Below are 16,908 nucleotides of genomic sequence, written 5' to 3'. Positions count from 1 at the left end.
GTGCCCAGGCCAGAAATAGCCAGATCCCTCTCGTTTCCTCCACCAGCGCCTCCCACAGGTCGCAGGCCCTGTTATTACTGCGGGCGGCGGACCTCACGGCCTCCCTGAGGGTGCTTTGCAGTGCTGGGGAGATGCTGGAAGGAATCAGCCTCATCCCAAGGAAAGGATTTCGAAAGGTACCACGCCAGCTGAATTGCTGCGTGGCTGCCCCTCGCCAGGGTGTCTGCTTTCCCTTCTGCAAAATGGGTGTGCAGGAACCGACTGGGAGGTCTTTGGAGAGCTGGACCTGGACCTGGTCCAAAGGAGGGTCCCTTTCCTCTTGCTGGGGGGGTTTCTAACTCGGCACTGGGGTGGGGGTGGGGGCTAGCAAGCAGGTGGAAGAAGCTCACCTTTGAGCCCTTTATGTCCCAAAGCCTTAGTGATCTGTGTAGCAGGAGGTGCAAGACCTAAAGGTCTCTTCTCCAGGTGGCCTCCCCACCGGAAGATCTTGGCAAGGGGTTCCTACATGGACAAAACCCTTCAGTTCTTGAGACCCAGAAACTCTCCTTATGGGGTCTTGTTGCCCACGACCCCTTGGCGGAGCTCTTGAGAACTGGGCTCTGGTTGCCAGAACTTCTATGGGGCCTACCAGGATGCTGACAGTGAAGGTACCCAGGTCTCCTGGGCTGAAAAAAAGGCACCGAGAGTCTAAGGAGAAGTTAGTTGGACCCTTCCTGGAGGAGGAGGGAGGCCTAGCTCACCTCCTCTTCTGGGCATAACCAGGACTTGGTGGGGTTGAGTAAGGGCTATGAGAAGGCTGCAGGGCAGTCTGCCAGTGATGTGACATTTTGGAGCTTTGAACACTTCTCTCCTCACCCACCCAGAGGGAGGCTGGCCTCTTATCCCACACTCAACGCTGGTCTTGCTCCTCTGTTGCCTTTCCACAAGCTGAGATCATACTCCAGAATGAACAATTCCATACTGGCAGGCTTCACTTTGGACCCCCTGCCCCAGGGTGAGGAGGAAGGATTCCCCCTCCCCTCTCCAAACTCCTGCTTTGCAAGGGCCTCTTTGAGTCTCAGAGCCTCCCACCTGCATCTCTGACATCCTGGTGCCTGCCAGCCTCTCTCCCCAGCACGTCAAGCCTCTTCAAGCCCAGCTCCACTTCCCAGGTAGAGACAATGAAATTCTGACCCAGTAGTTGGCATGGCTTCATATCCGTCTTAACTCTTACTTCACGTTGTCTCCCAGCTCTGCATCCTGCAGCACCACCCACCCACAAAACAGGACATTATCTGGGACCCTGGCTGCTCCCTCTCCCTGAGATTCCTATCATGGGGCTGCAGCACACTCATACTTCAATACCCTAAATCTACTTCAAACAGACCCTTTTCTGGCCTCCGCCCACACCAGGAGCTGAGGCCTCCTCCCTGGCCTGGAGTTGTTGGGCAGGGTGGGCACGGCTGACTCAGAGCTGGTCTTTGCAGTCAGGTTCTGCCAGAAATGAGTACTAGGCCACACCCTGCTCAGAGCTTCGCTGACCTGTGGGTCAGCCCTCACTGCAGGCTTCTCCCCCTCCATCTATCTGCCCTCCTCTTGCTCACAGGCTGGGAGGCATTCTGCTCTGTTCTGTGCACTGTGGCTGTACATCTGTGTGTGCTGGTCTTGGTGGCAGGGAAGTACAGCCAGAGGCTTTGTACTGAACCACAAAGTTGCTGGATTCTTCTCCCTTTGCTCTTAACTCCCAGGGCCTTTTGTGTAGGCTGGGCCCTGGCCAGGCTTCTAAATTACCCTCTTCAAAACCCAGCTTTCAGTCACCTCTGCAAGATGCCCTGGGAGCCTGGTGACTCACAGGGCTCTGAGGCAGGCTTAATTTGTGTGCACAGAGGGTCTAAACAAGACAGTCTCTCTAATGGCGGAGTTCCAGGCATCTCACCATCCCCAAATTGCCAGGCCATCTTAAGTATCTGGGGAGGAGTGGGGAGAGGGTTTGAGATGACTTGGGGGGTGGCAGGTAAGAGACCTACTGCTGGGGTCCCGGCTGCCTCAAGTCACTTCCCTTGCCCTCCTATAACCCCCTCCCCCCTTGAGTATTATGAACCCAGGAGTGCCAATTTTCAGGATGGTCAGGCTCTGTGTGGCTTCAGGGCGCTGTCCAACTCCTCCCTTGAGCAACTCAGGCCTAGCACTCCTGAGTAGATGAGGTGGCTGAGGTTTATGCTCTCCCCTCCCTATGTTTAGAGACCCCGTCACAGGACACTGGGAGTGAAGAGGCTGTTGAAATCTTGGCTCTGCAGTTTCTTGCTATGAGATGCTTCATTCCCTTGTGCTCTATAATCAGGAGATGTCATCATATTTGGAATAAGCTGAACTAACATATCAAGTACAATTTATCTGGCACAAATAAATACTTGAGGGACCAGAGCTAAAATTCCCTCTCTGAGATCCAGTCTTCTCCTGGCCTCCTCTCCATGCCCTGCTGGCCACAGAGGCTATTGGTCATGAATGTGCCTCTGTTGCCTTTAAGTGGTGAAAACCTTACCCAGTGCATTAGGATGAAAAGTGAAGGCCACCTCTCCAAAGGGTCCTTAGACCAAGATGGAAGGAAATTCCTGACCATGTAGGGACCCAGGACGTCACAAAGGACCCCAAGATTGTGGGGCCTCTTGGTAATCCCAGGGGAGGATGGGATTATGTTTCCATAATAATATTGGTGAGATTTCATTGTGTATTCATTTGTAAATGTAACTGTGAGTCTTATGTCACTGTGGACTAAGTCTGGGTACTCACCTCCTCCCCACCCCACAGGGAGGTGTAGTACTTGCTGAGGGGAACAGTCAGAAGATTTACCCTTGGACTCTTACCTGAATTAGGAGGCACATTCAAAGAAAATGTGAACTGACAAATACATCAAAACTCCCATTTGGAAACTGTTCTGTTATCTTGCTTATTATTCAACAATTTTTTACTGAGTACTTATTGTGTACTAGGCACTGTTCTGAAGGCTTGGAAGTAATCAGCAAACATAACACACAAAAAACTCTGCCATCCATGGAACTTAAATTCCAATGGACAGGAAAGAGACACTGTCATAAACATAAGAAGTGGACTGCAAAGTGTCTTAGAAGGTGATAAGAAAATTAAAAAAAAGCAGGGTAAGGGAGTTCAGGGGCAGGGTTAAATTTTAAATAGGCTGACCAGGCTGGATTTTATGGGAAAGGTGACATTTGAGCAGACTAGAAGGGAGAGATCAAGTCCCAGGACTCCTGCACATGGGCCGGGCAGCCCAGTGTCCTGAGGCAGAAGCATGGCTGCTATGTTGGAGGACTGGGAGACAGGAAGTGATTATGGGAGAAGACAGAGAGGTAAGGAGGACCCTGGTCCCTGGGAGAAAAGAGAAGCGCCTGGAAGTGGTAGAGAGACACGATCTGACTCATGTTTTAAGTGGATCCCTTTGGATGATGGAAAGATAAGCCAATGTGGAAAGACAATTACCAAAGTGGGGAGTCCAGGGACGAGTCTCCCATCCATAGTCAGTCTTTCAGGTGGGAGCGGTTAGCGGCTCAGACCTCAGTGGCACAAGTGGAGGCCATGAACAGTGGCAGGATTCTGGAGACACTTCGAAGACAGAGTCAACAGGATTTACTTATGGGGGCTGTGAGGACAAGAGAGGACTCAAGGGTGACTCTAAGACCCACCCCCCAAACTGGAAGGATCAGATGCCATTCACAGAAATGGGAAAGGCTGAGGAGGGGCTGTCAAGTACAAGGTGAATATACAAGTCTGGAGTTAAGCAGGGAGTTGTGGGCTAGGGATAAAATCTGGAATATGATTTAAAACATGTTCAAAATACTCGTAAGTTCTCACATACTTAGGCTGATGGGAGTCTCCTTTGAGATAATCTTGCTGGAGGGCAATTTGGCAGTATCACAAATACTAAACTGTACACATACTGCCCAAGCAATTCTGTGATATTATCCCAAAGAAACAATGTACAGCTATACAAAGTATGCACAGATATGAATGAGGTTGCTCACTGCTACATTATTTATAGTAGCAGAAAAAAACTTTTCCATATTGAAATAAAATATAGTAAGTGAAAAAAGTAAATGACGGGACATACTATGTATTATATATACTATAATGTATGCTTTTTAGAATATTAAATGGCTTTATAGATATTATTATATTTATAAGCAGAAAAAATAGCTGGAAAGATATAGAAATAATCTAATAATCTGGGGTGGGGAGATTAACAAAACGAAACTTTTTATTCTTTGTGTACTGTGGGGTTTTCTGTTTAACTACGATGATGTAGAAGTTTTGAAATTTAAAATTTAAAAAAAAAACCTTAAAGGCCAAAAATGTGTGTGGATCCTGAAATTTATATGTAACCAGAAGAGACCCAGAATATCTAAAGCAATACTGGGTAATGAGAGAAAAGTAAAAGGCATCACAATCCCTGATTTCAAGTTATATTACAAAGTTACAACAATTAAAAAAAACAAAAACAAAAACAAAAACACCATGGTCCTGGCACAAAAACAAACATGTGGACCAGCAAAACAGAACAGAAGTTGCAGAAACATCCCAGACAATTAGGCTACATGATCTTTGACAAAGGGACCATTGGAGGAAAGATAGCCTCTTCAGCAAATGGTGCTAGGAAAACTGGCTATACACACGTAGAAATTTGAATATAGATCCCTAAGTTTTACCATGTGCTGAAATTAAAACCAAAATGGTTCAAAGATCTAAGTATTAAACCAGGAACATTTAGGGCTGGGGATTTAGCTTCATGATACTGACCCTGACTCACAAGCACAAGATCCTGAGGTTCAATCCCCAGTACCAAACAAAAAAAAAAAAAAAAAAAAAAAAAAAAAAAAAAAAAAAAAAAAAAAAAAAAAAAAAAAAAAAAAAAAAAAAAAAAAAAAAAAAAAAAAAAAAAAAAAAGAGGAACATTTAACCTGCTGGGAGATAAAATATGTAAGACCCTTGTAGGCAAAGACTTTCTGAATAGAACCCAGCTGCACAAGAAATAACAGCAAGAATCAAAAAGTGGGATTATATCACATTCAAAAGCCTCTGAATAGCAAAGGAAACAAGTAAGAGTGAAGGATCAAGCTACAGAGTGGGAAAAAATGTTTTGCCAGGTATTCCTCAGACAGAAGACTAATATGGAGACTATATAAAGAACTAAAAAAAATTAGACTCCCCAAATAAAAGAATCAAAAGTGGAAAACTGAAATTAATAGACATATCTCAGAAAAAGAAGTACAAATGGCCAATAAATACATGAAAAAATTCTCAACATCTCTGGCGATTACAGAAATGAAAATTCCATCTTACTCCAGAAAAAATGGGTACTATCAAAAAATCAAATAATAACAAATGCTGGTGAGGCTATGGAGAAAAAAGGAACCCTTCTATGTTGTTGGTGGGAATGTAAACTAGTACAGGCACTACGGAAATCAGTATGGAGATTCCTTAAAAATCTTAAAAATAGAAATTCCATTCAACATAGCTAGTCCACTTCTAGATATCTCCCTGAAAGTTAAGATACCACATTGCAGTGATACCTGCATTCCCATGCTTATAGCAGCACAAATCATCAAAGCTAAATCTTGGAAGTGGCCTATATGTCCATCAACTGATGAATGGATAAGAAAAATGTGGCATTCATGCACAACGGAGGACTGCTGTCCTAAACATAAGGATGAATTTGCGTCATATGGAGGAAAATGTATGTACCTTGAATCCATAATGTTAAGTGAAATAAATCTGGCACAAGCTTAAATATCACGGTTTGTCTTATATAAGAAACCCAAAGTATAAATAAGTTAAAGTGGAAAATAAAAAATAGACAGTAGGAGACAGGGAAATAGACTTTTTGCAAATAGCAAGGAGACCAAGAGATGGGGAGGGGAGGGAAGGAAAAAAGAAGAATTAAAATGTTATATACATGTATCAACTACCCCCAATGAATGTATTATGTAGCACAAACAATTACTACTAATAAAATGTGTGTGGAACCCAGAGATGAGCCAACAAAATTCGTGGTCAGCAGAAAAGGTTATAAAATGAGGACGGCATCTAAAGAAGAGACTGCTGTTGTACATAGGTAGTTCCCAGGGGAAGGAAGCTGGTGAATGGGGCCAAAGGTGACCTGGCCCTTTGTTACCGGTGCAGGGTCGGAGCCACTCATTTGTTCTGTTAATCAGATAGCAGACAGACCGAATACTAGACACAGCACAATCAGAAATGAATTTATCTTAATATCTTTGTAAAGTGCAGGCAGATACTAGCAGAAGAGGGACAAGAGGATGCACATGGGAGGTGCACAGAGATGAGGGGAAAGTTAGTACATCAGTCAGAGGTGAGGGGCAGCGGCATCAGATGAGGGTTGATGGAGTGACCACTGCCACTGCAAGGACAGGAGGGTCATGAGTTGGTCTGAATCATGTCAGCTGAGCAGAGGGGCTGACACTGAAGAGTGGGAAGGGCCAGACTTCCCGAGACATTCTCTATGGCCATCTGGAGAGAGAATGAAGCTGAAAGTAATGGCAAGAATCCCCTATCCGTCCCTTTCCTAGGACAGGAAAGGAGGCCAGGAAGCCTCCAAATGTGGAACAGGTCCTAACCAACAAGATCACCCAGTTTGGGGAGGATGGCCCCTCCCATCAGGGCAAACCCGGCTCACCAGATTGCCCCACTTCCCGGCCCACACACAGCTCCTACCGGTACATCTAGGAACCTCATGTGTATGGAAAATCAGACCAGCAACCCGCTTGCCCACATGTCTTTCACTACCCTTCAGCCCCTCCCAAACTGCTCCTTCATGCAAACACCACCAGCCCTGGCAGGAGGGCATTAAAGGAGAGGCCTGCACAGGATATTTGGACAAATATCTTTGGGTTCTCAGGTATGTGGAGGAAAAGCCCAGAATACAATACTTGTCTGTGTTCTTCTTAGCCTGTTGGGGAAGGGTGCAACTGGAGCACAGCCAGGGTGGGGCCCTTTCAAATACATAGTCCAAGATGAGGACCCTGGTTTCCTAGCACTCAGGACAGAAAAGGTACTGAAAAGGACAGATGAGGGAGCCAGGCCCAACTTTGAGAAGAAGTGGCCTGAGTCTGTGGGTAAACATCTTGAACTCATCTCAGGAAGTGGGATGTCAGGCTAAAAGGTGAGCATACACAACCCTGAGTAGAAAGTGGTTATGATGCCACCTGTGAGCAGGAGCCATGGTATGCAGATGACAATGGCCAATGTGATTCCAGGATGCCACCTGAGAAAGAGCAATACTTTCCCTCACCTCGGTGCATGATGTAATCACCCCTCGACCACACAGATACAATATCGGGAGTCATTCTGGTCCCTCTTTCTCATCCTCCATCTTCCACCTGTCAGTCTTGTCAGTTCTACCTTTTGGATCTGTCTCTAATCCATTTCCCTCACCCTCATGCAAGCTCCGTTGTCTCTTTCCCAACCTGTGCAATTTCTAATTGATCTTGTCTCCCATTATTCTCACAGCAACCAGTAATTTTAGTACAGTAAAATAAACAGCTGACTACGACACGGCCCGGGTTAAAATGCTTGATGGCCCTCACACTCTCCTCAACATGAAGTTCACATTTCCTAATGTGGCCTAGGTCTCACCTGTTTCATCCCTTCCGCCTTCCAACTCTTTGCATTTCACCTTTGAGTTTCTTGCAGCTTCTCCAACAGGCAGCCTTCTCTCCCAGCTTTTGCATATGTGCCTTTTCTCCCTTTGCCTCTGGCTTACTCCTACTCATTCCCTTTTCCCACTAAAAAAAAAAAAAAAAAAAAAAAAAAAAAAAACAAAACAAAGCTGAGATTAATTTACATGCAGTAAAACACAACCTTTACTGTGAAGTTTGACAGACTCATACTGTTGTGTAACTACTACCACACCCCAAGAACAGCACAGTTCCATATCCTGTGTTCCTCAAGTTCTTGTGTCAGCTCTGGCCTCTGTCCCCAGCTCCTGTCAACTACTGACCTGTTTTATGTTTGGCATTCTCTGGAAGGCACTATAAATGGACTCCTTCAGTGGATGTATTGCCTTCAGAGATGGGTTTTTCTTACCTAAGCATAGAAAAATGCATTTGAGATTGTGCTGTTGTATATTTTATCAAAAGTCTGCTTGCTTCTGGGTGTGGTAGAACATGCCTGTAATCCCAGTTATTTGGGAGGCTGGGCAGGAGGATTCCAATTTCAGGGCCAGCTTGGCCAACTTAGAACTTTCTTTCCTTCTTTTCTTTTTTTTTTTTTTTTTAAATAAAAAGGTCTGGGCACATAGTTCTCTGGTAAAGTGTGCTAGGTTCAATCCTCAGTACTGGAAAAAAGTTTTGTTTCCTTTTTATGGCTAAGTAGTATTCAATTGTATTGATAATACTACAGTTTATTTCCCCCCAATTTTTGGAGATTATGAATAAATGACCATAAACATTTCTGTACAAGATTTTGTGTGCATGGTTTCATTTCAGGTGGAGAAATCCCTCTCAGTAAGGCTGCTGTATGTTTAACTTTATAAGACACTGCCAAATTGTTTTCCACAGTTGTACTAATTTGTATTTCTATTCACAACATATGAGAATTACAGTTGCTCCACATCCTCACCAGCATTTGTTTTGTCCCTTGAGAAAATTCAAGTAATTTATTATTTTGGCCATTTTACTAAGTGTGTAGTGATACCAGTCACATTGTGGTTTTAAATTCCACTCCCCAATGACAATGATGTTGAGTATACTCACTCTTTTAAATCTCTACCTGATCTTCACCTTTTCCAAGAAGCCACTCCTTGTCATACACACTAATTTCTTGTTCTCCTTTGGGATCCCATGACAAATAGTTATCTCCACCTGGGCCTTAACACGTCTTTGTCACACACACACACACACACACACACGGGTAGGAGCACTATCTTACTTCCTTTGGTACCTTCAGCTCCCAGCACAGGGCCTGAAACAATCTTTATACAACCAATATAAAATGAGTAAATCAACAACAGATAATAGTAAAGAATAAATGTATGAAGGCACGTAATCAGAATCTGGCTTTGCAATCAGACCGCCAGGCTGTATCTTGGTCTTTTCTGCATAGATACCTCACTCTCTGACCTTTGGAAGGGGTCAATGGTGAGGTTGCGAGAATTTCCGATGAGGACACCACGGACGCAGTCGAACAGTGGGGCAAAGCGGAAGGGGCGGAGCCGGAAGCTAAGTGCTGCGAGAAGTTAGCGGCGTCTCAGTTGCCATGGAGACCAGGACCGGAGAAGAGCAGAGGTCTGAGGAATCTCAGTACGAGTTGACAAAGTGGTCACAGACCTCGCGTCTGGCCGGGTCCAATAGCACCTACCAGTTCAGTGGGAAGTCCTCCTTGCCGTCCTCTGTCTCCCTCTCCGAGGGCTTACACTACAGCTTCGCGGCTCGGTCCCGCAGAGTCCGGTCGCTGGCGGTGCCGCCGCACCCGGAGCCACAGCCGCTGCGTCTGCGCCCTTCCTCGCTGCGCAGCCAAGACATCTCGCACTTGCTCACCCGCGTCTTCCGCAACTTGTACTCGGTGGAAGTGATCGGAGAGGACCTGAGCGCCAGTTTGATCCAGGCCCGCGGCAGCGAGAATGCGCGCCATGAGGAGTTCGTGGACCAGCTGCAGCAGGTAACGCACTCCGCAGCCCCGCTTGGCGGCAGCGCGTGTGCGGACGGTGCCCGAGACCCGGGATCGGCCCGCAGGACTCAGCGCCGGGCCCGTGTCAGCCTTGGCCAGTGCCAGGCACTGTTCCAATTCCCTGCAGCAGTGGAACCGACATTCTATAGAAAGACACTAAACGAGTATGCACATACACGGTGCTACACGGAGATGGCAGGTATCTGTAGCGCCTATCTACTACGCACATTACAAATTGCGTGTACAAGATAAATAAAATGACTAGCGTAGACCGTTGAGTAATTGTTCCCTGGAGGTGATAAAGCCGAGAGCCAGCCCCTCCTTGGGGGTGCCTCAGTATCAAGAGCCACAATCTTGACTAAGGAAGCCACACCCAGATTGTCGGAAGCGCTCAGACTTGGAACAGCAACTCTGCTTCCTCATCTGTGCAGGCAGGAAGCCAGCTGTCTTGTGTTCTAGGTGCAGAGGTTTTCTCTGCCCAAATTCCCTTCAGTTTGAAGTCCCTCTGCCTCCTAATCCACAGTCTTGCCAGGGTGCCTCCTGCCCCTCAGATCTGCCTCTCTCTTGTGTGCTCCGTTCTGTCCTCAGCCTGCCTGCCCCTGAAGTGACATACATCCAACTCTTCTCCGCACCCCAGCTTCATTAATTCCTTTATTTAACACGTTTATTGTTTTCTGTGTGCTGTGTTGTGTTCTGGGTGGTGGGCATTCAATCGGGAGCGAGACACAGGTGTTTGAGTGTACACATTCAAGCAGCCTGTCCTCTGTAGTTTATAATCTAACTGGGGTACTTAGACTTTACTATGAGTACCGGTGCAGTATGCGATACTGGTAGGGCTAGTCTTAACCCTGCCATGGGTTATAGGCTTCCTGAAGCCCAGGCAGGACCCCTGGATGGGACCCATTGTGCTGTTCTTTGGGCAGCACATTCACTCTCCTAAGACTTCAGCCAACCAAGGCCAGACCTTGCTCTTGAGCTTCTAGCTCTCGTCTGTGTCATTCACAGGAGTCAGAATATGTGACACAATGTTAACCTGTAAGCCTTGTGACCCACTTGGTTAGAGACTACCTCTTTAATATCTTTCCTGCAAATAGCCACTGCAAATAGCTAGCAGAGTGATTCCACTTCTAAAAATAAGGGCTTTGTGCTGGGTGTGATGCTATACATATTATCCCAGCTACTTAGGAGGCAGAATTAGGAGGATGGCAAGTTCAAGGCCAGGCTGGACAACTTAGCAAGACTCTCAAGAAAAAGAAAAAGAAAAAAAGGCTGGAGATGCAGTTGTAGTTCAGGGGTAGAGTGCCTCTGCCTTTGATCCCATTAGCATGCACACAAAGGAAAGGCTTTGAACTTTTTTGAAGACACAATAATTCAAGCCAGTTGTGGTCCTCCCATTCCAGCTTCCTGAGGAGGTGGGAAGACAAGCTCGTACCACTGTGCCTTGACTTGAGTTCTCCCCATACTCACTGATTGCTGGTTTTTCCCAGGTCCACCTATAAAAGTATTATATGGTCTAATGATTAAGAGAAAACACTCTGGAACTACACACTATAGATTTGAATCCTGGCTCCGCTATATACCACTTGTATGACCTTGCAAAAACTTTACTTCTATACACCTCAGTTTCCTTGTCTATAAAGAGGAGGTAGTTTTCTACACTGTAGGTTTTTGTGAGGATAACATGAAACAATTCAGTAAAAGATTTACAACACTGAGTGTTTCCAACATGGTAGGTGCTCAGTAAGTGATAGTTGGTAGTTTATTTTGATATGATACTGACTCCTACTTCCAAGAATTAGAGTCAGAGGTTATCAGCAGAGCCAAATGATAGTATAAAGCACAGTACTTTATGTTTAATGAAGGAGCTGTCCTGGCCACTGTCTCCTGCGAGGGGGTTTCCTGGCCCTAAGAAGACTGAGCTACCTACTCCAGGGCTTCAGTCTAATCTAATTCATATTCTGTCATAACACTTTTAAGAGTCTGTTCCACTTATCTGAATCTTTCCCTGACCCATCCTGCTAAAATGTAAACTCCTTGAAAGTAGAAACCATACTTGATGCATTTTTCTCCTCAAGTGTACATGGTAAATGTACAGTAAGTCTTTATTTAAAAAATGATTAAATAAATGTCTTTGAAGTGCTATCAGCTCTATTCCCCAGCACAAAATGTCTTGATCATTACCTTTACCAGTGAGCTCTTTGCTTCTTGCCCTGAGAATTCTGAGCTTCAAAATATGGATCAGATCCAAAAGAATTAAAAGAGTCATACCACAGCAATATATGCACACACATGTTTATAGAAGCACAGTTTGTAATAGCTAAAACTTGGAAACAGCCCAATTGCCCATCAACTGGAGACTGGATAAAGAAGGTGTGTGTGTTTTATAAAATGGAGTACTACTCAGCCATAAAGAATGAGAAACTAGAGACATTTAGAGCTAAATGGATGCACATTGAGGCTATACTCTTAAGTGAAATAAATAGGGCACATGTGTAAATACCAAATAGTTTCTCTGGTGTGAAAAACTAAAAGTAAATAAGGTTCAAATTGTATAATTGATATGTAAAATAGGGTCTAAAGGAGTAGGGGAAGTGGGAAGGGTAGGGAAAAGGAAAGAAGGGAAAAGAATAAATATGAGAAAAGGAAAAAAATGAAAATAAAGTCTTTGTAAATAGGGAAGGATGGAGGGGGTGAAGGGAGGGCAGGGGAATGGTGAAAAATAAGAACCAAGTCACATCATGTAAAGGTACAAGATCCCAATGATGAATGTAACTGTACTGTATACCTTAAAATTACCAATAAAATTAATGAAAAAAAAAAGAAAATATGGATCAGAAGCTTTCCTGGCTCACTAATCAATCTGTAATTAGTCTTGAGGTGTGTACTGGGCATCTAGATTGGATTCTTTGGGTACAGATGCTGTGAGAGGGTCTAGGCTATAAGTTTCTTATTATCAGTAAACACCTGTAAGAAGGAAGAAGAGAGAAAGCAGGATTGAGTCATTGAAGATGTTAAATGATAACGAGGACACAGTAAACTTGGCAGATGCCACAGGTTGCCCTGGGGTGAGTATTGACTGTCCAAGTTTTTGTCTTTGGGTCAAAATGGCCAGGCTTTTCCATATTCTTCTGGTTTTCAGTTACCAGATGTGGATTGTTAGAAAGGACCGCATGAGCTTTTCCAGCAGCTGAGGTAGATTGATTGAGGTTGACAGCTAGAAGCTGTCTGCTGACTGTGCTACTTGTAGCTGGGGAGTGTGACTCCCTCTCTGAACTGGGGACCTGGTTGGCCCCACAGGTGACGTGCTAAGTACCTACAGGTAGTATGTTTGGATTTCACAGTGTGGATAACAGCTCTGTTTCCTATGAAATCATGAAAAGGGGTACGCAGCTTTGCTCGGTTACTGATCTTACTATGAAACCTTTAGTCCCTTTCTTTCTATGGGTCTCAGTTTTCACAGTTGGTAGGTCGGACAAAATGACTGAAATATTTCTCTGGCTGTTCTGCACTTCACTGGAAGTCCTGATGTGGGGATGGAACTAAGTAAAGCTCTGGAAGCTCACCGTGTTTCTCTGCATTTGATGATCTACCTGCTAGATTCGGGAGCTCTATAAGCAGCGCCTGGATGAGGTTGAGATGTTGGAGAGACATATTATTCAGGCTGGCGCCCGGGCCCTTGCTGAAACAGAGCGAGCCTCCAACCAGGCCCAAACAAATGTGCTGGAGACCCCCATCAAGTTGCCTCCAGGTATGTATAAAACAAATGCCCACAAATGCTCCTGCTTTCTCCCTGTTATTATGTTACTGTATTCACTCCATCCCACCAGGCCAGGGAATCAGCACTGGTGTGACACAGCTTTCCCACCCACAGATCCCAGTCAGATCGTACCAGCCGTTTCACCGCTGCTCTTTCTGCGCCCTGGCCTAGGACACTATCGGGGGTGCCATGTGACATGTATTTGGCACATATTTTCCTCAGACTTCTTCCTTTGTGGTGCTTCCTTGAACTTTTCTTATCATTTTTGACAGTTCTGACAGGGTTTTCACTCTGTAGCATGGTTCTGTCTGATGTTGCCCCATGAGACCTAGGCCATACATTCCAGGCAGCAGCACCCCATAACTTATGCTGGGCTCGTCTCACTGTGATACGTTGGGAGCACAGGTGATGCTAACCTCTGTCGCCTGGGTAGTTGGTATCTGCCAGACTTCTCCACGGTGTCTTCAGAGTACACTAATATCTTGTTTCTGATAAAAATTCCATCACCAGTGCTATTACCATGCCCCCAGCATTCACTGGAAATTCTTTTAACTACCTCAATGGTGATATTTTCTTTAATCAACTGATTTGTTGAAAAAATTGTGTTGTTTTCCCCATAGTCTGGATTTAATTTATTTCAGCTTTGTAGTATCACTTAACTTGTTCTTATAATCCCATAGTTTTTGTACAGTGGTAACTCGGTGCACACTTAATCTATTCTACAAGTTTGAGAAAGATGGCCATGTTTGTGTTTTTGTGGGAGAGATAGCCGTGGTAGTGTTTGTCACCCAAAGAAGTTTGCAAACAAAAACAAAATTTTGCCAAATGCTACTGTTTGAAAACCAAATTGTTTGCAAACAAAAGTATTCACAAACAAAGGTACCACTGTAAATTTAGTGATAATCAGTTCTAGAGACTTTATAAGGTTATGTTCAACTTTTGTATGTATGTATGGGAAGAGGGCAAGACCACTTCTTAGGTGGTACTGTATGCTCTTTCTGGAGGTACATGGCCTCTGGTTGTTTCTTTGGGTGATATTAATAGCCTTTTTAATTTTTAAGGGCTATAAATTATAACAAAATACAAATAGTAATGGTAACTCTATCATTCATTTTTATTTGTCAGCTAAAATATTTTAAGAGAAAATTTTTAGCAACTACTCTGATTATTCTTGGGTATGGGTAGGATTTCTTCTTTTCCTTTGACAGTTTTAAAATGACTTTGTTCCTCTATCTTTCTTTCTTTTTTCTTTTTTGTTCCTCTATCTTTCACAGGAGGTTTGTGTGGTTGTTGTCCTACCTTGGGCCAGCCTTTTAAAATTGACCTTTGACTCTTAACAATCAGCTGTCTTTGAAGATGCCCTTGCTTTTTGGAAGACTAAGGCAATTCTGGTGTATCTTGTGCATATTCCGCCTCAGAATCAGCCATTTCTTCAGGAAGCTTTGCTTTCTCCCTACTTCCTTCAAAGCCTTTGATATATATATTTCTATATCTTTAAAAAATCATTTTCCAGTACAGTAGGCAGAAAGTAACATATTTATGGTTATGATGCCTGTCATATTTGTGACCTACAGGGGAGGATTTAGAGAGAGAAAGAAGTGGAAGAGGTAATGCCTTTGAAAAGCTTTTTGTTTTTTTCTTTTTGTTGAGTTTTGTTTTTGAGACAGGGCCTCACTATGTAGTTCAGCCCAGCCTTGAGCTCACTGTGCAGCCAGGGCTAGCTTTGAACTCATCATTCTCTTCCCACTGCCTTTTGAATGCTAGAAAGGCACTGGTACTTGTAGAGGCCTGCTAGGGACCAGATGTATGCTGGGTGAAGTACTTCACATAGATTATTCCACTGAATCCTTCCAACAACCTTTGTGGTAGGTTTTCTCTCTGTTTTCTAAGTGCAGGAGCTAAACTTAGAGGGAAGCTTCCATAACTCCTCCAATCACAGCTCATAAGGGTAGGGCCCGGATTTCAACTTGGGTATGTCTCCAGTCAAGGCCCATCTCTTTTTTTTGTTTGTTATTTGTTTTTTGAGACACGGTCTCACTATGTAGTTGAGACTGACCTGGAACTCACTGTGTAGCCCAGGCTGGTCTCGAACTCACAGTGATCCTCCTGCCTCAGCCTCCCAAGTGCTGGGACTACAGTCATGTGCCACCACACCCATCTCCCCATCTCTTTTTATTTCAAAAGGATTGTTGACCTGGCATAGAGTCCCAGGTGTATGGATGACTTCCTTAGGGTGTGGCTCTGAGTTTGAGGCTGCGTCCTTTGTCAGGTGTGCCACCTCTAAGGCTGAGGTCCAGTTACAGAGTGAACACATGGGTGCAGATTCCATATGTCTTATTATTTTCCCCTCCCCTACAGCTGAAGTTAACTCCCAGAATCCTCTATCAGATGCGGTCCTTCTAGCATCAGATAATATGGATCTCAGCAGAGGTTATTGCTAGCATATTCTCAAGCAGCTTTACTAATTGCTTCATGTCCTCAGAGCTGTGGGAGTCAAGTACTGTTCTGTCTCTAGTAGGATCTTTTCCTCTCAAGGTCAGGGAGATTAAATAGTTAACTGTGTTTTATTGTTGTTTTTTTGAGACAGGGTCTCACTATGTAGTTGATACTGACCTGGAACTCACTATGTAGCCCAGGCTGGTCTTGAACTCACAGCACTCCTCCTGCCTCAGCCTCCTGAGTGCTGGGATTATAGGCGTGTACCACCATATTGTTGTTGTTGTTTTTTTTGTTGTTTGTTTGTCTTTTTATTGAGTTTATTGGTACAATCTAGGTATACAATACAGTTACATTCATTATTGGAGTCCTGTACCTTTACATGATAGGTCTTGATTCTCATTTTTTCCCCTTGTCCCTGCCCTTCTTTTACCCACTCTTCCCTTCCCCATTCACAAACACTTTATTTCCATTTTTTCAATTTCTTATATTTTTTCCTCTCCTTTATTACCTTTCCCCCACCCTTCCCACTTTCCCTACACCTTTAGCCCTTTATTTCCTATTTCACATTATTAATTATCTCATTAGGATCTTGTGTACTATTCTAGTTTTTCACACCAGAGAAACTATTCGCCATTTCATTTAAAGAAATCTCTGTATGAACATTAAAAATAGGAAATCCTAAAATAAAACTAAAAAGTAAAGTAAAAGAGAAAAGGCAATGATGTAAGATTAAAATAATTCTTAATTCTGGAGATGAAAATGGTCCCTGAACATATTTAAGTTGCTTCTTGCTCTTGTAGTCTTATCTTATTCTTTTTTTCATTATTTAGAGAATACTTTATTGGTTTCTGTAATCAAGCCCATGTAGATATGACCTTACATATTTAATGCAGTACATTACCCCTGTACAAATGGAAAAAAAATTAAAAATAAAAATAAAAAATTAACATTTCTAGACCAATATGGCTGTCCATTTCTGTACAATGCCAACTCAACACAGTAAATTGGGATAACTTTTTCCAAAGTTGACAGCGCCCTCT

The 16,908-nt window shown here is 44.0% G+C and overlaps 1 protein-coding gene across 5 annotated transcripts in view; it reads left to right on the top strand.

Annotated features, from left to right (window-relative positions):
• The first annotated feature begins 9,261 nt into the window (after window positions 1–9,261).
• Dlec1 (DLEC1 cilia and flagella associated protein) overlaps window positions 9,262–16,908 on the top strand; it is a 57,629-nt gene continuing 49,982 nt past the window's right edge. For all 5 annotated transcript variants that reach the window (XM_019208274.2, XM_019208272.2, XM_010629704.3 and 2 more), the window contains exons 1-2: window positions 9,262–9,663; window positions 13,270–13,420. In XM_019208274.2, coding sequence (XP_019063819.1) covers window positions 9,262–9,663; window positions 13,270–13,420 — 553 coding nt within the window. The remainder of the gene's footprint in view (window positions 9,664–13,269; window positions 13,421–16,908) is intronic.

The sequence above is a fragment of the Fukomys damarensis genome, unplaced genomic scaffold (assembly GCF_012274545.1).
Source record: "Fukomys damarensis isolate Sample0158 unplaced genomic scaffold, DMR_v1.0_HiC HiC_scaffold_28, whole genome shotgun sequence".
Lineage (NCBI taxonomy): Eukaryota > Metazoa > Chordata > Mammalia > Rodentia > Bathyergidae > Fukomys > Fukomys damarensis.
Note: the sequence above shows the minus strand (reverse complement) of the source record. Positions and strands in the feature narration are given on the sequence as shown.